At 43.1% G+C, this 22,947-nt stretch overlaps 1 protein-coding gene across 9 annotated transcripts in view; it reads left to right on the forward strand.

The window, feature by feature from the left end:
- rap1gapb (RAP1 GTPase activating protein b) overlaps window positions 1-22,947 on the forward strand; it is a 134,688-nt gene that overhangs the window by 101,527 nt on the left and 10,214 nt on the right. For 7 of the 9 annotated variants that reach the window (XM_029826434.1, XM_029826433.1, XM_029826436.1 and 4 more), the window contains 9 exons: window positions 8,557-8,604; window positions 9,762-9,800; window positions 9,899-10,084; window positions 12,578-12,681; window positions 13,405-13,483; window positions 13,568-13,621; window positions 13,734-14,014; window positions 14,410-14,539; window positions 21,526-21,681. In XM_029826434.1, the coding sequence (XP_029682294.1) occupies window positions 8,566-8,604; window positions 9,762-9,800; window positions 9,899-10,084; window positions 12,578-12,681; window positions 13,405-13,483; window positions 13,568-13,621; window positions 13,734-14,014; window positions 14,410-14,539; window positions 21,526-21,681 (1,068 nt within the window). In that variant the 5' untranslated portion in view covers window positions 8,557-8,565. Of the gene's footprint in view, window positions 1-6,160; window positions 6,248-8,556; window positions 8,605-9,761; window positions 9,801-9,898; window positions 10,085-12,577; window positions 12,682-13,404; window positions 13,484-13,567; window positions 13,622-13,733; window positions 14,015-14,409; window positions 14,540-21,525; window positions 21,682-22,947 lie in introns of those variants that run through there. The other 2 variants (XM_029826437.1, XM_029826432.1) reach the window with 2 other exon arrangements.

Here is a 22,947-nt window from a genome sequence, read left to right on the forward strand (position 1 = left end):
TACTTTTAGAATGACGACGGAGCTCAGCATAGTTAAGAAACCCTTCTTAGATGGAGTGCTCAGCAGTCCATTTATTTATAGGCACCTTTCCAAACACTCAAGGACCCTGAACAAAAGAGATAAAAACAAGTTAAAAGATATAGCAGTTCTAAAAAAAGAGGGGAGGTCTGCAGGATGACAGTCAGGGTGAGTATGGTTGTTTGAACAGGTGGCTTCTGAGGTGTGATTTAAAAATAGCCATTGTGTCGATGTTACCGACGTACGTGGGGAGGGGGTTCCGGAGGAATGGGACAGATCAACTGAAAGTTCTGGACCCCATGCTGGACATGTGTGCCTGAGGGATAGTGAGGCTGATGGAGGATGATGATCTGAGAGTCTGGCTGGGTGTGTTTATGTGGACTTAAGTCATTTAAGTCAGGTATGGAGGGCTTTGAAGGGTAAGAGATGGATTTTATAAGTGATGTGGTGTGTGACTCGAAGGCAGTGAAGCTTATGGGTAGAAGGTATCCCAGTGATAATCCAGGCTGCAATATTTTGAACCAGTTGCAGTTGATGGAGGTGACTTGAGGGGGACACCAGAGAGAAGTCACTTGCAATAATCCAGGCAGGAGGTGGCCAGAGACTGGACCAGGATTATGATGCTGGGGACGGAGAGAGATGGAGGCAATTAATATTACATAGATGGAAGTTATTATTATGAATGTGTGTTTGGAAAAACAAAGTACCATTTAGAATGACACCCTAAATATTTGCCCTAAAGGGACAGAGAGAAAGAGGAGTGCGTTAGCTTTTTGGAAGGGTGAATTTGAACAAATGAGGAGAACCTCAGCTGTGTCATTGTTGAATTCTAGGAAGTTGAAAGAAAACCAGGAGTTAATTTCCTGTAGGCAGTGACAGAGAAAGGAGGATTATTTTAAGAGACAATGCTTCAGAGAAGTGAGTATTTTGCATTCTTTGAATAAGTTGATCTTTTTGCTAATTGGCCTTGTTTAATTCATTAGGTATATTTTTCAAAATCATGCATACAGTATGTTGTATATTACATTTTACTGCATATTTGCACAAGCATGTTTGGATATTTTAAGTTCAGTACATTAAATCCCTCTCAGCACCCGTATTTTACCAGGAATTGAATCAGTGTCATGTAAAACATAAACAATTTAGTCAAGTAGAACATCAATCAGACATTGTTGAGCTTTGTTGCACAATCTTCCTATCCCTGTTATATAGTACCCTTTATTTCCACAGGGAACTGTAGATTGAGGCAACACCTTTAGCCTTATTAGGTCAGGTGTGTGTAAATTTTTGTGTGTAAATTTAAGCTGTCAAGTGGAAACATCAGCTTGGCACTTCAGTCCGCTTGTGTTACATGGTGAACTCATCCCACAACAATTAGGGCTGTCAGGGCTGCTGTGAACCTCATCATCTCAGGTTGGAACTGTTTTGAAAATCCTCTGCAAATGAGAAAAAACAAATGTGCACCTGTGTTGCCTCTCGCTGCTTGAAAGTCTGTCAGTGGTTCTGTTAATTGTAGTGATAGTCAATAGCTGGCGATTCCCATGAGCAAACCTGCTAAAATTTCAAATTATTTAGTGTGTTTTTTGTCTCTTTTTGTTTGTTTGTGTATTTTTTTTTCACTACTGTGACAATATTCTGTGTGTCTACCGTAATTCGGCCGATACAGACAGTACACTGAATTGTTGGTTGTTGCAACAACTTTTTCCCCTGTGAGGGTGATGTTTTGGTCACCCGTGCTGTTCGTTCACCAGACTCAGATCAAGCACGCAAACAACAGGAGGCCTTGCAAGGGAGAGCTGAGCAGCAGTTCAAGCTTCCTCTCTCAACTCCGTCCGTCTGCTGCTCGCTCACCTCTTTTATTTGGTGCACACAAGATTTATGTCAATCTGACCTCATGATTCCTTCTCCTCCTATCTCTATGACTTCCTCGTGTCCTTGAACATGGTACCTCTCAGTGCTGGGTACCTAACAGCTTCAATACTTGGTTCAAACACTCATACATTCCTTTTAATTAAACATTCTAAATCTACTTACTATACTTACTATAGCATTGAAACGATAATAGTAATAACAACAATAATTCTTCTCACATTTCCCTCCTAGTGGTCCCAGTAGTGATTGAGACACTAGGGGCAGGAACCCCCAAGCTGAGTAGATGGCTCGGCTTCAACAGATACCAGGAACCACATCAGCAATCACTGTCCAGAAGAGCGCAGACCTAGGAACAGCTAATATCTTGTGCAGAACCCTCAGACTCCCAGAGGTAGAGGACCCAAGTCTGAAGGAGGAGATTTATTTTTCACACACACACACACACACACACATACATATAAGTTGAAATGGACAAAATATTTGCAATGGTACACTTAATATGAGAAATAATCAATAATCATGCGGCTCTGTTAGCTTTTCTTTGTTTTAGATTATAGAGTCTGTTTTCAGAATAAGTTGAGATGTTTGAAGGCAGAAGTAAATTACATTCAATTGGCAAAACAACTTTAGATATTTTGTCAAGTCCTCTTTTGTGTGCATGCGTTTGAATGTTTCCAGCTTTTTTGGCTGCCTTTAAAAACATAAAGTGTCTAAATGTGTTTAACAGTATATTGATGTTTTATTATTAATGTAAAGCAGTCAATGCTGCATTGTCAGACATAGATCCATTTTCAATATGGTCAGGTGGATCTGAAGTGATGCATGTGTAACTGGCCAGAGTCTAAATAATTCTGAGAAGAGAACAATATGAAAGACAATTTAGATCAGGATATTAATATAGTCTCACCTAAATCAGAAATGATTTTCTTTTTTTCTTCTCCATAATGTATAATGATGTTTTGGGAAACAATTAACGATTTCCTTTGCAAGGTAATACTCTCATGTTTTGTAGTGCACTGTTTTTACCAAACAAAAATCATCATGCATAATCGGATTATGTCTCTGCACTGTGGTCAATTGAGCCACCTATGCTTTTGGGTTCTAAAATCAGATGCTCCTCATTTTGCAGTGCATGAGTAGACACAGCAGCGAAGTTTCAGCAAGGCTGAGTGGTACATCATTTTATGCAGGACGCTTGTCAGAATGATGTAATTTACAGACTACTTTAACAGAATTTGCAAGGTAGACTGGCAGGAGTGTTTTCCAAACTATGTTGGTTCTAGTCAGAAGTGACACAGAGTACTTTTAATGTGTACTTTTGAGTAATCTCTCTTGATTAAACAATAAAATGTACAAAACATTTATATATGGTGCAAAGTGGACACGGCCAGTTCAGTGCCTGTGACTGCTGCAAAGACCGTCTGTCCATCATGTAGAATCAGTCACACCGAATCTGCAGTAGTAGGTCATTTAAGACGTGTTGAATCATCAAACATTGTTGCACATGTATATCTTAAGCTATGCTGTAAACGATAAATTTAACTGAACTTCTTCTCACATTTCCCTCCTGTTTATCGTTAAATGCGTCTAGATTCTCATTGTCAGTATTACATCATTTCATTTCATGAAATTTAAATGCATTACGTCATTTACCTAGAAACACATTTCTTACACTCAGAGTTCAACATGGGTACAGCTTAAGACATCTCAAACATTTCATTTACATCTTGCATCACATTTGTCCATTCTTCTTCTGATTCCTCTTCATCGTTGTCCAGTAGAAATCCTTCTTCCACCTGCAGCAAAGTACTAGTAACAGCTGATCCCACGAGCCGGCCAATGCAACCCCGAACAAGAGGTACTACACAACAAGCTAGTATGGCTAATACTAGCAATACTATCCCTATCATCATTCCTATCTTGAACAACAGTTCCCTCCACCTTGACAACATTCCTGTAAGCCAGTCTGGTGGGGGACTACCATCATCAATCATAGCTTTCTTTAGCTTAGTTAAATTTTTCAATGCGCTATCTATCAAATGACCGTCTGCATCATTCTCTGGGATGAACGTACAACAGTAATCTCCTACCATTGCACAAACTCCTCCCTGGGGGGCCGTTATGAGATCTAAGGCCATCCTATTCTGCATGGTCATCAGTCTTAGCGCTGTCATTTCTTCCTTGACTCCTGTGAGAGCAACTTTTGTCAAATTAGTAAATACCTTCAACCTATAATCAACTGTTTCCAATCTCAATATGTTCTTTGCCACTCCTACCCACGGAAAAAGGCTAATGGAGACCTTTTCTCCATCTGTCCAGTGTTTAAACTCTTTTGGTACATCTGTGCCCCACACAGAGTCGTGTGGTTTGAACTCGTAGTCATTCAAATCTCTCCTGGAACGCAACTGTGGTGCGGATCTGGCATTAGCAGCATAAATTATGACTGTGTGATCCTTGAGATGTACTGGAGCACACACTCCTGACCAGTTTGCTGGTAGGTGTGCATACGCATTGTGTCCACATAGCCACCATCCCTTATCCACTAATTGCATACCTTTGTCTCCTGGCGCGAAAGCGGGATAGTTGCATGTACAGTTATAACCTTCTGGACACCTCTGTGTTGCTTCATCTAAGGTATATAAACCACATAAGTGCCGGGGGTCATCAATACACTCCTGTTCACACTGTTCGGAACTTTTATTTTGCTGTAGACACGTTTTCCGATAAGGCCGATTAGTTGAAGTGTTAAACTTCACATCACGACTGACTCCCAGTACGCATGACGTATAAACAACTTTACAGACATCCTTGTGTAACGACCCAAAATCTCTACCACCACTCCGTGCATAACAGTATGTGTGATTCATCGCACCTAGCACAGGGAATCTGAATCTATTGGCTTTCCCTGCCATTGTCCGTAGTGGCTCCTTGGTGCAGTTGCTGCGAGCGAACCACGTTCCATCCAACAGCTTGAGTGTGAAGTTCGTGCCACGGCTTAGCCCAATATGGACAAAGCACTGTCCTACACTCCCTGTCATTGGTTCAGCAGTTACTCGCGGTGTATGCACAGAAACTGGTAGCATAGAACAAACATAACAACGAGAATGATTCGGTGTCCGAGCTGTGAAATTAGCATAGCGCCACCATGTATTCAAACTGTAAGTGTGTGAGGACTCTGGATTTTGTTCTAACCACGAATGTTCTAAGTGGCTAACTACGGTGCGTTTAGCGCGCGCATAGCTCTCATCCTGTCTCAGAGCATCATTCTGTCCCTGATTACCTCCCTCCTGTCGGAAGTCCCAAAGGCCGAAACTCACGAGTCCCACCGTCACAGCACTCACCACAATTAGGAAGAACAACTTCATTTCCTTTTAGATCTTCACAAGTTCCAACGGGGTTCAGCCGTTGCTGGACCTATACAGGCCATCAGCCGTTTACGGAGAGTCCGCCACTGCTCCCTCGCCTTCACCTGGAAGAATTTTCTGTTTCTTACAATGGGAAAGGTGTATCCACGACAGTTTCCCGTCCACTCGAACTGCAGTCTTTGTGGTCAGCTGTACTTGATAAGGACATTCCCATCTAGGCGTGTTCCACCTCTTTCGCACAAACTTCTTCACCCACACGTAGTCGCCCGGTCGAATGGGTTCCTGGGGGGTGGAATCTGTGGAAGACACAGGACTAGGCAGAACATTTACAGTATTCACACATCGGTTAAGTAACACCTTTTTCAGATAATCTGCTATTGTTTCCTCAACATGTTCTAGCTCATTTGTTGTTGCAAAGTATGGTAGGCAATAAGGCCGCCCATATAATGCTTCAAAGGGTGTGATGCCTGTTTTCTTGTGTGGTGTTATGTGCATCTGCTTTTGCTGTGGGGAAAATTTCTACCCACCTAGTAAATCCATCTAACACTACTAGACAATATTGTTTACCTTCACATGGTGTTAGCTGAATAAAATCTAGAAAAACTGTGTGAAATGGATGATTTGGTAATGGTGTAGTGCCTGCAGGGGCCTTAAGGGCTCCCTGTGGGCTGTGTTTTACACAAATAGCACATTGTGAACAAAATGTTTTTGAGTATGTATGAAATCCTATAGTATAATAATGTTCATTAACCATCTGTACCATCCCTCCTGTTGAGACATGGCATGGCCCATGGCTCACTAATGCTGCCCATTTATGCATATTCCGGGGAAGGATTGGCTTGTTTTCTATGGTTAACAGTCCTTTGTCATCCAGTGTGGCTCCTCGCTTCTTCCACGTGGCCTTTTCCTTTTCTGGAGCACCTTGTTGCATTTCAAAATGCAGGAGGAGGAGTAGCCTGAGGGGCTATCATAGAAGGACAAGCCCCTGCATGGTAGGTACCACCAACAAATTGAGGAATTGGCTGATATTGAGAAAACATACCAGTGTCTGGAAAAAGCCAGACTGAAAGACAGCACAGAGGCACTACTCATGGCTGCACAAGAACAGGCTCTGAACACCAGAGCAATAGAGGCCAGGGTCTACCATACCAGACAAGACCCCAGATGTAGGCTGTGTGGAGATGCCCCTGAGACAGTCCAGCACATCACAGCAGGGTGCAAGATGTTGGCAGGCAAGGCATAGATGGAACGGCATAACCAAGTGGTAGGCATAGTGTACAGAAACATCTGCACTAAGTATGGATTGGAGGTCCAAGGGTCCAGTGGGGAGACACCCCCGAAAGTTATAGAGAACAAGCAGGCCAAGATCCTGTGGGACTTCCAGATCCAGACTGACATGATGGTGGTGGCCAACCAGCCTGACATAGTCTTGGTAGATAAACACCAGAAGACAGTGGTGGTGATAGATGTAGCAATCCCAAGTGATAGCAACATCAGGAAGAAGGAACACGAGAAGCTGGAGAAATACCAAGGGCTGAAAGAGGAGATAAAGAGAATGTGCGGTGTGAAGGCAACAGTGGTCCCAGTAGTGATTGAGACACTAGGGGCAGGAACCCCCAAGCTGAGTAGATGGCTCGGCTTCAACAGATACCAGGAACCACATCAGCAATCACTGTCCAGAAGAGCGCAGACCTAGGAACAGCTAATATCTTGTGCAGAACCCTCAGACTCCCAGAGGTAGAGGACCCAAGTCTGAAGGAGGAGATTTATTTTTCACACACACACACACACACACACACATACATATAAGTTGAAATGGACAAAATATTTGCAATGGTACACTTAATATGAGAAATAATCAATAATCATGCGGCTCTGTTAGCTTTTCTTTGTTTTAGATTATAGAGTCTGTTTTCAGAATAAGTTGAGATGTTTGAAGGCAGAAGTAAATTACATTCAATTGGCAAAACAACTTTAGATATTTTGTCAAGTCCTCTTTTGTGTGCATGCGTTTGAATGTTTCCAGCTTTTTTTGGCTGCCTTTAAAAACATAAAGTGTCTAAATGTGTTTAACAGTATATTGATGTTTTATTATTAATGTAAAGCAGTCAATGCTGCATTGTCAGACATAGATCCATTTTCAATATGGTCAGGTGGATCTGAAGTGATGCATGTGTAACTGGCCAGAGTCTAAATAATTCTGAGAAGAGAACAATATGAAAGACAATTTAGATCAGGATATTAATATAGTCTCACCTAAATCAGAAATGATTTTCTTTTTTTCTTCTCCATAATGTATAATGATGTTTTGGGAAACAATTAACGATTTCCTTTGCAAGGTAATACTCTCATGTTTTGTAGTGCACTGTTTTTACCAAACAAAAATCATCATGCATAATCGGATTATGTCTCTGCACTGTGGTCAATTGAGCCACCTATGCTTTTGGGTTCTAAAATCAGATGCTCCTCATTTTGCAGTGCATGAGTAGACACAGCAGCGAAGTTTCAGCAAGGCTGAGTGGTACATCATTTTATGCAGGACGCTTGTCAGAATGATGTAATTTACAGACTACTTTAACAGAATTTGCAAGGTAGACTGGCAGGAGTGTTTTCCAAACTATGTTGGTTCTAGTCAGAAGTGACACAGAGTACTTTTAATGTGTACTTTTGAGTAATCTCTCTTGATTAAACAATAAAATGTACAAAACATTTATATATGGTGCAAAGTGGACACGGCCAGTTCAGTGCCTGTGACTGCTGCAAAGACCGTCTGTCCATCATGTAGAATCAGTCACACCGAATCTGCAGTAGTAGGTCATTTAAGACGTGTTGAATCATCAAACATTGTTGCACATGTATATCTTAAGCTATGCTGTAAACGATAAATTTAACTGAACTTCCATCCATCCATCCATCCTCTACTGCTTATCCGGGGTTGGGTCATGGGGGCAGCAGCCTAAGGAGAGAAGCCCAGACTTCCCTCTCCCCAGCTACCTCCTCCAGCTCATCCGGAGGGATCCCCAGGTGTTCCCAGGCCAGTCGAGAGACATAGTCTCTCCAACGTGTCCTGGGTCTCCCCGGGGGTCTCCTACCGAGGGACATGCCCTGAACACCTCACCAGGGAGGCGTCCAGGGGGCATCCTAACTAGATGCCCAAGCCACCTCATCTGGCTCCTCTCAACTCCTCTCAATTTAACTGAACTTGACAAACTAAAATGTTACATTGGTTGTATCATTAACAACCGTCTGAGACAGACCACTCATTTTTTTCACTCAAAATATCCCCATTCTCTCTTTACAGGGTTTCAGAATGGACGAGCAAAGATCTCTCCTTCCACCCCCCCTCAAAGTGAGTCCTAAATTCTCACTTGTCTTCAAAGCCCAGTGCAGTACATTAAGTAGAGGTATAAAGCTTTTCTTATCTACTGTTGGCCAAACATTAGGATGCACAAGACCTGCAAAATCCTATGCTCTGCTTTTATCCTTGTGATTTTAATGCACTTTCCCTTGAAGAGGGAAAGGTACTAGGAACATTTCCACTGTGAAAGTTCCTGCTAAATACTGGGGTCAGGAACTTTAGAGGAACTGTCGCTCTCGCTTTGCCCTTGATGGTCGTGTCTTCATTATCGGGTGGGCGCCATCTGGTTTATGCTTAGTCGCTGTCCAACAGTTTTGACGGTGATATAACCTGGGGCCACCAAGAACATGTGAAGTGTGCAGTTACAGAGTTTTGTCCATGTGATGATTTGTCCCAGTCCATTGCCGCAAGCTATATCTGTGTAAACATCAGTGTGTTAATAAAGATCAAGTAAACAGCACGTGTTGTGCTGGTTTCTGGTTTGTGTGTTCGTGTACATGGCGATGGATGATATGAACAAGAGGACAAATAGTGTCTATTAGACTAATGCTCCCCTTCTGCTGGGATCCACCTCAAATCATGCTCTAGGTTTAGCATTGGTGCTGAGTAAACCTATGCCAATCTAACTACCTACCCTGGAGCAAGGACTCAGTATGTCCCTGTAAATGGCCCTTTGAGGGAGACTCCAGTGGAGGCATGCACATACAGCTCCGGTCCCATAAAATTACCCCAAAGTTTGCATCTACTGGCAGTAGTTAGGTAGCAACAGACAATGCACATACTACATGGTATTCAGTCCAATAAACTTCTTATTGCTATGACAGCTATCCAAGCAAAGGTTTGGCCACCTGTATGCCATGATGGGAACACAGGTTGATTAACTGTCCAAGGATACCTGATGCCAGGCATCAATCATTTCTATCAAAATACTTGGGTCATCCGGCACGTTTACAGAAATGCTTATTAATGTTCACTGTCTCTGTATATATGATGGTTTTAAGGGGTTCTAAGGAGTGCTTATCTCATTGTTTGAAGTTTATAATTTCTAAATGAAAGGTAATCTGTGTTCCTGCCCCTTTTAAAAATCAAAAATTAACAGCAAAAAACAGATGTGAAGAATTAGTTCATATTTGCTTTTCTCCCTGCAGACAGAAGAAGACTACATTCCTTATCCAAGCGTCCATGAGGTACATGTGACTTATTGTGCTTGTGCCTTTTATACATAGAAGATGTAATCATTGTTGTGTTTTGACTCTTTTATTGCCCTTTTATTCTTTCCAATCAGGTGCTTGGTCGCGTTGGGCCGTTTCCACTCATCCTTCTGCCCCAGTTTGGTGGTTTCTGGATCGAGGGGACTAATCATGAGCCTAAAGAGCCACCAGAAACTGATAAGCCTCCTTGTCCTTCCTCCCATTTCAAACTGGAGACAAACAGCACAGCCAAAATATACAGAAAGCATTTCATAGGGAAGGTGAGAAGAGATGGAAAATAATTTAGTTGAAGTACTTGATTCTTGCCTTTTAAACTATAGTTTTGTTTGATTTTATATACCGTGTTTTCACGACTATAAGGCGCACCTAAAACACTGAGATTTTCTCAAAAATCGACGGTGCGCCTTATAATATGGTGCACCTTGTGTGTGGACTGAGTTCCAAAATCTGCTGTGTGCCTTTGGTGGGTGCACTACGGTAAACGCGCCGCCAATCGATTAGTGGCACACCTACGTGTAAGGATCCCCTAAAATGGCACCGGTCAAGCGAGACGCGTATGAATGAGGCTTACTTTAAACTGCAGGCCATCGAATATGTGGCTGAAAATGGCAATCGAGCAATCTTAGTGTTTTCGCTTTATGAGGAGGAGGCATCTCTCCATACGCACAAACAACTGTTGCGCAGCGGCTGCCAGCGGATTACCAGGAGAGGGTGGCCATCTTCCGCACCTACTGCCGCGACAAGATAACCGCGCCCAGCCACATCACCAACATGGATGAGAGCCCTCTGACTTTTGACATCCCTTTGACCCACAAAGTGGAGAAAAATGGACCAGCACGGTGGCGATACGCACCACGGGGCACGAGAAGTTGTCGTTCACCGTGGTTCTCGGCTGCCACGGAAACGGACAGAGCGCTGGATGACGGAAGGCGAACACTCTTTCACAAAGACTATGAGGCAGCGGCGGGCAAGTTATGCCACCATATGCGGGTGGATTGTAGACGCATGGGCTATGATACCGTCTTCATGTATTGTAAGAGCTTTCACAAAATCAACGCTGAACCGGAACCGAACGGTGAGTCCGATTCAGATGATTAAGAAGAGGAATTGGGGATGTTGGACATTGAAATAGTACAGCTGTTTAATTCAGATACAGAAGATGAAAACTTTGATGGTTTTGTGGCGGAAGAATGAATATTTTGTTCAATAAATGTGTCGAAACTCACTGTTTTACTTCCGTTGTCATTTTTTACTGTATGTTTCAGCATGCGCCTAATAATATGGTGCACCTTATGTATGTTTTAAATACAGAAATAGCACCCATAACTGAGACTGCACCTTTTATACAGTGCGCCTTGTGGTCGTGAAAATATGGTATGTGGGGGCCTGGGGTGAATTCATTACAGCATTAAAATTGAAATTGGCAAAGCAAAATGAAAGTTAACTGTCACAACTTGGTTAGGGGTTGGTACCCTGTCCAGGTACGGGAGGCTGACTCCATCGCTACTTTTAAGATCAGACTTAAAACCTACCTCTTTGAAAAAGCTGATTGTTACTAATTCTGTAGTTCCAGTTACTATCATAGATAGACAAATTATCATACTTAGGGGGTCGTCTAATCGTTAGGTCACATTTTAGCTATGCTGTTATAGGCCAAGGCTGCCGGGGTCCGGAAACATGATCACCTTACAGGCCTCTGTCACCCCACTGGGTCATGGTTTCCTCTCTTCTCCTCTCCTTTCCTCCTCCTCATCAAGCAGACTAGTTATGATGATTCCTGTGTAGTTTTTCTGCTTCTCTCCCCCCCCCCCCCCCCTATTCATTTACGCCGCTTTCGGAGCTGCATGATGACCTCCGGCCCCGCTGACCCATTGTATAGTGTATTTTTGTATGTGTTTCTGTGCTCTGTGCCTCTCCTCTCCTCTCCTCTCCTCTCCTCTCCTCTCCTCTCCTCTCCTCTCCTCTCCTCTCCTCTCCTCTCCTCTCCTCTCTCTTTACCCAGCCAGCCATCAGCAGGAGGGTCCCCCTACATGAGCCTGGTCCTGCTCAAGGTTTCTTCCTGTTAAAGGGGAGTTTTTCCTTGCCACTGTTGCTTGTCTGGGGTTAGGCCCTGGGATTCTGGAAAGCGCCTTGAAACAATTTTGATTGTATAAGACGCTATATAAATAAAGATTGATTTGATTTGATTTGATTAATATATTAAATAAGGCTTCTGAAATGCAATTTATTGAATGAAGACAAAAAAGTGGAATATTAGTTTTTGGTTGTATCTTCTGAGTATTATTTGTTCACTTTGACATTTAGTTACTTGAAATTCAGCTCACATTTCATCACATCAGTTTTAATGGGAGAACCTTGTCTCATTGGCAGTTTAACTGACCATCTAATACCTATCTCATATTCTGGTGGTCACAGATATTGGCTCTCATGGACGCAGTATCAATTAATATGCAGAAATAACAAGCAAAACATGTGGTGCAGACACAGAAAGCCCAGACTGAATTGTTTTTTTAAAAGTCTGATTTTGTAAATATGAAAGAGCTGGGATTCATACGTTTATCCTGCATTTTATCATTGAAGTGTTTTCCGTCCTATTTCACATTCATATTTAAGAACATGCATCAAGACCACCCCCTGCCGCTTTGCATTTTAAACCTTTTTACAGCACTTCCTTATGATTGTCTCACCCAGTTTCCATTGCTGCAGGAGGAGTCTGTCTCGGATTTGAGTTTCATGTGTTTTTCTGCCTCTAGGAACACTTTAATTATTACACCATGGATGCTACCCTGGGCCACTTGGTCTTTTCCATGAAGTATGATGTCATTGGGGATCAAGAGCATCTGCGCTTGATGCTTCGGTACAGCTCTGTATTATATTTAACCTGATTTTGCTCTAGTTTTTTCCACTTTTTAATGGTGGTCATTAGAGTTTTGTCCAGTTGTCATTCTTTTTCATCCTCCCTTTGTGTTGGGCTTGTCTCTTAGACTAAGTTGTAACAATTCAGTTAAAAATATCCATCCAATAGGAACATTAGGCTTTTTTCCTCCCAGTAAAGCCAGTCTATTCAGACCTAGAGATGTGCTACAAAGTACTCAATATTATGCACAGAATTCATTTAATTTTCACTCAACATATCATGCCATCTGTGTATTAAATTTAGCATCATTGAGACCCTCCTGCAGTTCTACAGAGTTAGGAGTCATTCAACCCACAGTTGTTTTAACACAAAGATTGTTTCTCTTCGAGAACCACCCACGATCCATACAAACCCATCAACCTAGTCGAACATCATCACCTCAGTGAAGGCACAGCCACTGACTCATAATTTCGATTGACTCACAAATCTCTATTTTACCATCAGCATATTCTGAACTGTAAAAACTGCAACACTGTCCTATAGTGCAAAGGGATTGCTTGGTATCAGGATCCATTAAGCCATTCTAATATAATTAAATGCACGGTTAGGCTCAGGTCAGGTTTCAAGATCAAGTCTATACATTAAAGCAAGAAATTATTTATGCGTGGACATATAAGAACGTAAGTGGACATATTTAGAACATTTAATTTGTTTGCATTTCAGCACAAAAATAAAAACTTACCATGATGTGATTCCCATTTCCTGCCTTACTGAGTTTCCCAACGTGATCCAAATGGCCAAGGTATCAGAAAATATAAAAACCAAACAGCATACTTGTAAAAATACGTTCACAAAACAATTTAAACATACTTTTTTCCACTTACAGCTTGTTTGTGAAGAAGTAAATGTGGATAGGTTTTATCCAGTCCTCTACCCAAAAGTGAGTCCCAATCTTTCCAAATGTTATCTTTTGACTTGCTAAATTGTATCAAGCAAAAGCATCCTAACTGCCCAAAAACTGTGCTGAGGCAAAACTGTGATGTTCTGATCAGGCATCAAGGCTTATTGTTACATTTGATGAGCATGTGCTCAGCAATAACTTCAAGTTTGGAATCATTTATCAAAAGTTTGGACAGGTGAGTGGAGTTCTAGTGATTTCTCTGCTTAGCAAGTTCAAGTCAGGCCTAAGTCCTCCTAAAAAAAACCTTTTTCTAACTCCTTCCTCCATGCAGACAGCAGAAGAAGAACTGTTTGGCAACATGGAAGAAAGTCCTGCCTTTGTCGAGTTCCTGGAGTTTCTGGGCAACAGGATTGAGCTTCATGACTTTAAAGGGTTCGATCACTGTTCAACTTCAACTCCTTTTGGTTTCTGTTAAATCTGTACTACTGTACTATTACTGTAGCATTTCACCCGATTTCTGTCAGGCAAAATCAGTTGGACACTTTGCTATTCATCAGAGTGAGCTTTAAATGAATCTCTGTAAAAAAGAACTTGGGAATGTCCTGAAATGTATGGTGGTATGGTCAGAGTGATTGATTGAACAGACAAAATGCCCTTGTCGTTCCACAAAGATGGATGAGGGTAGACTGACTGTTCTGAAAATTGCTCTTGTAATGCTGCTCTTCTGTCTTCCACTGATCTCAATAGCCCCTTTGCTGTCATGTTTGTGCTCTCTATCCTCTGTCCTCCTATCACCTGGCCCAGTCTCTCCTTTCTTCTCTCTCCAGGTTCCGGGGAGGGCTAGATGTCAGTCATGGGCAGACGGGGACGGAATCGGTCTACACAAGTTTCCATAATAAAGAGATTATGTTCCATGTGTCCACCAAGCTGCCTTACACAGAAGGAGACTCACAGCAGGTACAGTGACATTGCTTAATCATTCAGCAGCATAGCTAATTAGTGTTTCCAGGACAAGTAATTTCACTTCAATAATTAATTTGCAATAGTGTCTCCCTTTGACTTCCACAATAACATCTGCTAATGAAGCATTTACAGTATACATGAATACACACTTTCTAAGTTTGGTGAAGCATTAGCAAAATAGGAATCTTTATCGAACTATTCAGTAAACATGGAATTGACGATTGAAGATGTTAAACTTAATGTGATATAAAATCAATTTTTCATTAAAGGCCAATGTTTTAAGCTATGGTTGACTCAATAATATGTGGATGACTGTTTCTTTAAAATACTGTACCTTGTTTGAATAATTAGTGAGACCACAGAATTGCCTTTGATGACATACAGTAAGTGTTTTCATAATTATGGTGTGATTGTGTGCATCAAGACAAATTGGATGTCCTGTATTGAGAAGGAAAAAACACACAAGGATGTTGCATTGTTTGTATTATTGTATTGCCAGACACAATAGGGAAACCTGAGGAAGTTGTTGGATCTTTGGTGTTTGGCGTTTCAGCCGGCAAGCTTCCATCGTGGTGTGTCACATAGATTTGCATTTCAACTTCATCTCGGCCCTAATAATTGCTAAGTGGAAGCATTCATAGTTGTGATATAAAATTGCCTGTGCAAGAACATTTTAGTTTATTATTCATGGTAACAATTTGACTGCTTTCTCAAAAGAAAGTATTTTTATTTTCATTTTACCATTGATGCCTTTGTCTGAGAACAGAAAATCACAAACAAATTACCTCTAATTTTAATACTTCCATCCATCCAAACACCCTCTACCGCTTATTCGGGGTCAGGTCGCGGGGGCAGCAGCCTAAGAAGAGAAGCCCAGACTTCCCTCTTCCCAGCTACTTCTTCCAGCTCATCCGGGGGGATCCCCAGGCGTTCCCAGACCAGTCAAGAGACATAGTCTCTCCAACGTGTCCTGGGTCTTCCCGGGGGTCTCCTACAGGAGACATGCCCTGAACACCTCACCAGGGAAGCGTCCAGGGGGCATCCTAACTAGATGCCCAAGCCACCTCATCTGGCTCCTCTCAACACGGAGGAGCAGCGGCTCTACTCCGAGCTCCTTCCGGATGGCAGAGCTTCTCACCCTATCTCTGAGGTAGAGCCCAGCCACCCTACGGAGGAAGCTCATTTCGGCCACTTGTACCCGTGATCTTGTTCTTTCGGTCATTACCCAAAGCTCATGACCATAGGTGAGGGTAGGAACAAAGATTGACCGGTGCAGAGTCCGCATTACTGCGGATGCCGCACCAATTCGCCTGTCAATCTCCTGCTCCATCCTGCTCTAAGACCCTGCTGAGGGTGTAGAGCTGGTCCACCGTTCCACGCCCAGGACGAAAACCACATTGCTCCTCCTGAATCTGAGGTTCGTCTATCCGGCGGACCCTCCTCTCCAGTACCCCTGAATAGACCTTACCAAGAAGGCTGAGGAGTGTGATTCCCCTATAGTTGGAACACACCCTCCGGTCCCCCTTCTTAGAAAGAGGGACTACCACCCCGGTCTGCCAATCCAGCGGCACCGCCCCTGATGTCCACGCAATGTTGCAGACTCGAGTCAACCACGACAGCCCTACAACATCCAGAGCCTTAAGGAACTCTGGGGGGATCTCATCCACCCCCGGAGCCTTGCCACTGAGGAGTTTTTTGACTACCTCGGCAACTTCATCCCCGGAGATACGAGAGCCTGTCCCTGGGGGATTAAGGAGGTCTTCGAAGAATTGCTTCCACCGATCCACAACATCCCATGTTGAGGTCAGCAGCACACCATCGCCACTATACACAGTGTTGACAGTGCACTGCTTCCCCTTCCTCAGATGCCGGATGGTGGTCCAGAACCTTTTCGAAGCCGTCCGGAAGTTGTTCTCCATGGCCTCACCGAACTCTTCCCATGCCTGGGTCTTTGCCTCGGCAACCGCCATAGCTGCACTCTGCTTGGCCTGCCGGTACCTATCTGCTGCCTCAGGAGTCCCACAGGCCAATAAGGCCCGATACAACTCCTTCTTCAGCCTGACGGCATTGCCGCCACGACAGGCACCAACCACCTTGCAGCCACAGCACCGGTCAGCCGCCTCAACAATGGAGGCACGGAACATGGTCCACTTGGACTTGGGCATGGTCAAAGCTCTCCCGGAGGTGTGAGTTGAAGCTCCTTCTGACAGGAGACTCTGCCAGGCGCAGACCCAAACGTATTGTGAGGGTCTGCTGGGTCTGTCCGGCATCCTTCCCCACCATCGGAGCCAAGTCAGCACTCGGTGGTGATCAGTTGACAGCTCTGCCCCTCTCTTCACCCGGGTGTCCAGAACAAGTGGCCGCAAATCCGATGACATGATCACAAAGTCGATCATCAATCTGCGGTCTAAGGCGTCCTGGTGCCAAGTGCACATGTGGACGCCTTTATGCCTGAACAAGGTGTTTGTTATGGACAATCTGAGATGAGCACAGAAGTCCAATAACAAAACACCATTCGGGTTCAGATCAGGGGGGCCGTTCTTCCCAATCACACCTCTCCAGGTCACACTGTCGCTGCCAACATGAGCATTGAAGTCACCCAGGAGGACGAGTGAGCCCCCAGAAGGAGCGCTCTCCAGCTCTCCCTCTAAGGACTCCAAAAAGGGTGGATACGCTGAACTGCTGTTTGGGCCATAGGCTCAAACAACAGTCACGATCCGTCCCCCACCCGAAGGCGAAGGTAGGCTACCCTCTCATCCACCAGGGTAAACTCCAATATACAGGCACTGAGCTGGGGAGCAACGAGAATTGCCACCCCTGCCAGTCGCCCCTCACCATCAGCAACTCCAGAGTGGTAGAGAGCCCAACCCCTCTCGAGAAGACTGGTTCCAGAGCCCTTGCCATGCGTCGAGGTGAGGCTGACTATATCTAGTCGGAACTTCTCAACCTCGCGCACCAGCTCAGGCTCCTTTCCCACCAGAGAGGTGACATTCCATGTCCCTAGAGCCAGTTTATGCAGCCGGAGATCAGACCACCAAGGTCCCTGCCTTTGGCCACTACCTAACACACAATGCACACGACCCCCTTGGCCCCTCCTGCAGGTGGTGGGCCCACGGGAAGGGGGTCCCATGTTGCCTCTTCGGGCTGTGCCTGGCCAGACTCCATGGGCAGAGGTCCGGCCACCAGGCGCTCGCCAACGTGCCCAGCCCCAAGGTCTGGCTCCAGGAGGGGGCCCCGGTGACCCGCATCCGGGCAAGGGAAACGTAGGACCAATGTTGTTTTGCACCTTAATTTTTCTTCACACTGTCCGACACTCCTCTACATTTAAATTTCTGTATATACTGTACAATGTACATAGCAATGTACATAATAGAAGAGTCTTTTTTTTCTTCTAGTACTTCCTGTATTGTACACCATGGGCTACTGCTGTAATGTGCAATTTCCCCGATGTGGGATCAATAAAGTTTTTTATCCTTATCCTATCATAAGGGGGTCTTGGGCTACGCTTTGTCTGGTCCCTCACCTAGGACCTGTTTGCCATGGGTGGCCCTACCAGGGTCATAAAGCCCCAGACAATGGAGCTCCTAGGATCATTGGGACACGCAAACCCCTCCACCACGATAAGGTGGTAGCCCAGGAGGGGAATTTTAATACATTTGTATTTTAACTACTTCTGTGTGTGCAAAACATCGTCCTGAATTGTGCTCAGATTATCTTAACCTCACATTGCCTGTTTAACAGGATGATGCTAGAATTGTTTTTAGACTGCAAATGAATAAAACCATGGTTCAAATAAAATTCTTAATTTGTAGGAACACTTCTATGGATTTCCCTAATTGAGGGAGTAAACACTTTAGTCAGATTTGGCAGTTTTAGAGAACTGACAGTCTACCGGCAGATCCCTTTTTGTACAGTTGTAAATAGTTCTTTGTCTTTATTGTCCCAGTGCATTATTTCAAATAAATACATAGAAGCCCTATAGTCTTTCATTAATATTTACTATCTAAAATCAGTGACCATTTTTGTGTTTATTCATTTGGGATTAAGCACAGTCGTGATTATGGGGTAGCACACAGGTTACATATTGGTTAAATTAACTAATCACTCTACTTTCCGACCATCAACTGGGGACCTGAGCTGGAAATAGTGACCAAAGGAAAGAAATAACACAATAGGTTAAAAGGAGTCTCTTCTTTGGTAGCTAAGCTTGTTGCTGTGTTGCTGGGTTCAAACCCAGCAACACTCTCAGACAGAGGTTGGTACACCCAAAGGACAAGACACCAAGACCCAAACAAAGTAATGTTGTTTATGCTATACAGTGCCTGGAGAAATGCAAGGAACTGTATATTGGGGAAACCAAACAACCTCTCCACAGAAGAATGGCACAACACTGACGCGCCACCTCTTCGGGTCAGGATTCAGCAGTCCACTTACACTTAAAGGAAAGTGGGCACTCCTTCGAGGTCAGCCAAGTACGGATACTGGCCAGAGAAGACCGCTGGTTTGAAAGGGGTGTCAAGGAACCTATCCATGTCAAATTGGAAAAAACATCCTTAAACAGAGGTGGTGGCCTGATGCACTTCCTATCACCCACATACAATGCAGTCCTCCACTCCTTCCAACAGCAAAACAAACATTCACACCATTCCAGGAGACCCAGTGACTCACCACCATGTGATCCAGCAGACAAAGGGGAGACACCTCAACAGAAACTAGGTGAACGACCCGACCAACGACCCTGCTAACGACTCTCAGGTGACCACCCAGATCATTAGCATGCAGATGGTTCACAGGGGCTATATATTTTCAAGCTCTCTCCCCAGCAATTTCAGAACTGAAGAAGCCTTTTGGATAGAAGGCGAAACGTCTTCAAGAGAAGAAACCCAGTCCAGTTGACATAGAAAACTACCTTGGATACAATGACCTGGATGATTGAGAATCTACACAGACACAACTCGAGACTCTTCATTACACTGAACACGAGAGTCTATGTTTCAGAGAAATACAGACCTTTAAGTTGGAATATTACATGTTTGTTTTCACAAAGTTGTTTTTAAGCAGTTCCAAAAATACTTTTCATACTGTTCTGACACTAATGTTATTGATTCTAAGTCCCAGCCTTATTGTAGTTGGAAAAAGGTTTATACAGCTCATACAGATTCATTTTTGTAGTTCCTTAAGAATCCATGCTGTCAGGTGCCAGAGCAATGATGCTTTTGTTGCTATTTTCCTATCTGTGTTTTTTATTCCTTCTTTTTTTTAAAAAAATCTCAAACACCTGTAAGTGTTAAGCTCGAGAGGACTGGCGGTCAAGTGTGGCGGAACCCCAAAGAAGGCAGACAGACACGGGAATTAAAAGTAAACTCAGACGGTTTAATGAAGCAAAAAAAACCAGGAGGGAAGAAACTAAATGAGAGAGGCCGAGACAAACTATAGGTGCGTGATGCGGCAGACGAACCAAGTTCGAGATCCAGGGGCGAGAGTCTGTGGGGGAGTCCAAGTGTCCAGAGGCCAGGAGAAATCCGTCCGAGGAAGGGGAAGAGGAAGAGGTCAGAGGAAGAGGGGCTAGGAAGGTTGCAGAGGAGCCGGGGGAGACGCTGGGAGTCGCAGGGAGTCGCTGGAAGACGCAGGGAGACGCAGGGAGACGCAGGGAGTCGCTGGGGAGCCTGGAGAGATGCTGGGTCGACGGGAAGTGTTGCCAAAAACATCAGTAAGATCAAGCACTGGCCTGAGTGCATAGGGGCCTTTTATGGGTGCAGAGTCGTTTGGGCGGATTGGGTGCAGCTGAAGGAGAGGGCCCAGGTGGTGGTGGTTGAGCTGATTGCCCAGGAGGAGGTGGGGCCAGAGTAGGAGTCACAACAGTAAGACCTACAGTAGAGGAGTAACCAGATAGAGCTGTAAAACAGGGGGGGTTTACATGTTCTCAAGCATCTCAATAATGTCTTGGCTCTCCATTTAATACTATTTCATTGCCTTAGCCCCCCAACTCTTTAACTAATCCATTCATTAACTATGCCAAGGAGGTTTAGATGTCTGTTAAATGTGTTGATGGGCCAAGGAGGAGCTAAATAAATTTTTGGTGATTCTCGATTCCTGGGCAACTTTGACTTTCGTTCATCCAAAGATTAAATCCAATGGGCTTTGATCATTAAGCAAGCTACTATTGCTGTGTTCTATATACCTTGGAAGTCCATCCTGGGAATGACATCATAGTCGAATTTTTATTGTTTTCAGTGTTTCAGTTACAAAATAGGAAAACAAGATGCAACCTCCACGAAAGCAATTCTGCTTGTCCAAAAATAAACAACTTGGGGTCAAAACAAATATGGGGTCCTTTTTCAAATTTCAAACACTTGATGAAGAGGAAACACAAAATGCGTAACTTAGCCTTTTTCTTCTCTCGTCCCATTTTGTTGTTTCCAAAAGGTATTAAATGGGAAGTGCTTTGTTTACTGTTTACACTCGGCGCAGCCATCTTTAAAAGCTAACTCGGGGGTAGTGATGAATCTCTGACTTTCCGAGTAGGAAATCTGACCTCAAGGGTGTTTCAGCTGAAACTTCCAACTTGGAACTTGGAAAGTCTATAGTACAAATAAATGCAGCATATGTATGTATGCAACCTTGCAATAGGACTGCTTATATACAGTATTTACTATATGATAGGTGTAAGTCAAAATATGTTGGGAAATGACCAGGTGTGTTAATATGTTTTCACAAATAATGAAAATTTATCAAAATAATCTATATGTTATATATTTTTTATTAACCTTTATAAGTTTGATCAATCTGATATTATGTCAGTCCTACAGTTTTGTGTAAATTTTGCTTTTGTTTTCTCTTCAATCTTAAGACTAATTTCCTAAATTTAGCCATGTTTATATTGTCAAATCTTGAAAGTGATAAATTCTGGGATAGGTCTGTGTGCTGTGTACTGTGTACTTGTGAAACTGGCTACTGATTTTACTTTCTCTAACATTCAGCTCCAGAGGAAGAGGCACATAGGAAATGACATCGTAGCCATTGTATTCCAGGAGGAAAACACCCCATTTGTTCCAGACATGATACAGTCCAACTTTCTGCATGCATATGTTGTAGTGCAGGTGGAGAACGCGGGCACGAACAATGTCACATACAAGGTTAGTTTTCAAGTCAGAAGCATTACAATAATCAGCAACATACAGCCTTCATTATTATTTTGTAGTAATGAGTTTCTTTAAAAATATTTACACTTTCATCACTTGACTCCAAAAAGTTTCCCAAAAGGTTTCATATATATATATATATATATATACTGTATATATATATATATATATATGTGTGTGTGTGTGTGTGTGTGTGTGTGTGTGTGTTTGTGTATGTATGTATGTATGTATGTATGTATATGTACAGTATATAGCTCATTCAAAAACATTTACACTGTAAGGCATAAACCACATATCACTGTGAGGTACATTTCAAATGAATGTGCTCACATGGGGTCAGGACAGGAAGGGGAAAAATTGCAGGCCCTCTCTGCGTGTGGGAGACCTCCGCTTTTTCCTCTTCCTCTTCCTCCTTAAAGCTGCAGGCCCCCTCTTTACCTGGCAGGTATTTCTCCAGTGATTCCCTCCTGGCTCTCAGATGATAACCACTAACATCTGTCATCTATCAAGCACTGCAACACAGCAGAAGCAAACTCTTCTAGATTTGGGCTTCTCTTTATGGCTGTCTGCTCATAAAATGACCAATCAGACAAGGCTGCAATTTATTGTTGCAGAATTCAAACACGCACTTATGTAAACATATTACAGCATAACATCCAAAATTAGAGAGGAGACTCTCTATTGAAGACATAAAATTAAAACCAACAGAGCCCAGCTGTCCTTGGATTATTCAATATTTTTAATACAAATAATAATAATAATAATAATAATAATAATAATACAATGGAAACATAAATAAAACACACAATTTATTATAAAAAACAATTGTCTTTTATGTGAAGCCCAACACCCCCACTGTTTTTTTGGGCATTCAGCTTTTTTTTTTTTTTGCCATGCATTTTTCAAGTTATCAGCCCTTCACCTTTACATGATGAAGCTCTTCTGGGTACTGATGGCTTCTTAGGTGCATCTGGCTTAAAACCTAGTTTCTCTGTATTTTGAAGGCAGCTCATTAGATTAGTTACATATGTATGGTAAAATCATTATAATGTGTCAGAATGACAGTATAGATCACATGTGTGATTATAATGACAGTCAAAAGGCCCAGAACTTCCTGGCATTTGTGCAAGTCTCTTAATCTGTACACCTAACAATAGAGAGAATAATTGAATTTAGGCATAATCAATAAAATATATCCTAGCCAAGTTTTAATGTTAATCTTTAATCTTAATCTTAATCTTTGTTGTCAAAAAACTACAC

The sequence above is a fragment of the Takifugu rubripes genome, chromosome 19 (genome assembly GCF_901000725.2).
Source record: "Takifugu rubripes chromosome 19, fTakRub1.2, whole genome shotgun sequence".
Classification (NCBI taxonomy): Eukaryota; Metazoa; Chordata; class Actinopteri; order Tetraodontiformes; family Tetraodontidae; genus Takifugu; species Takifugu rubripes.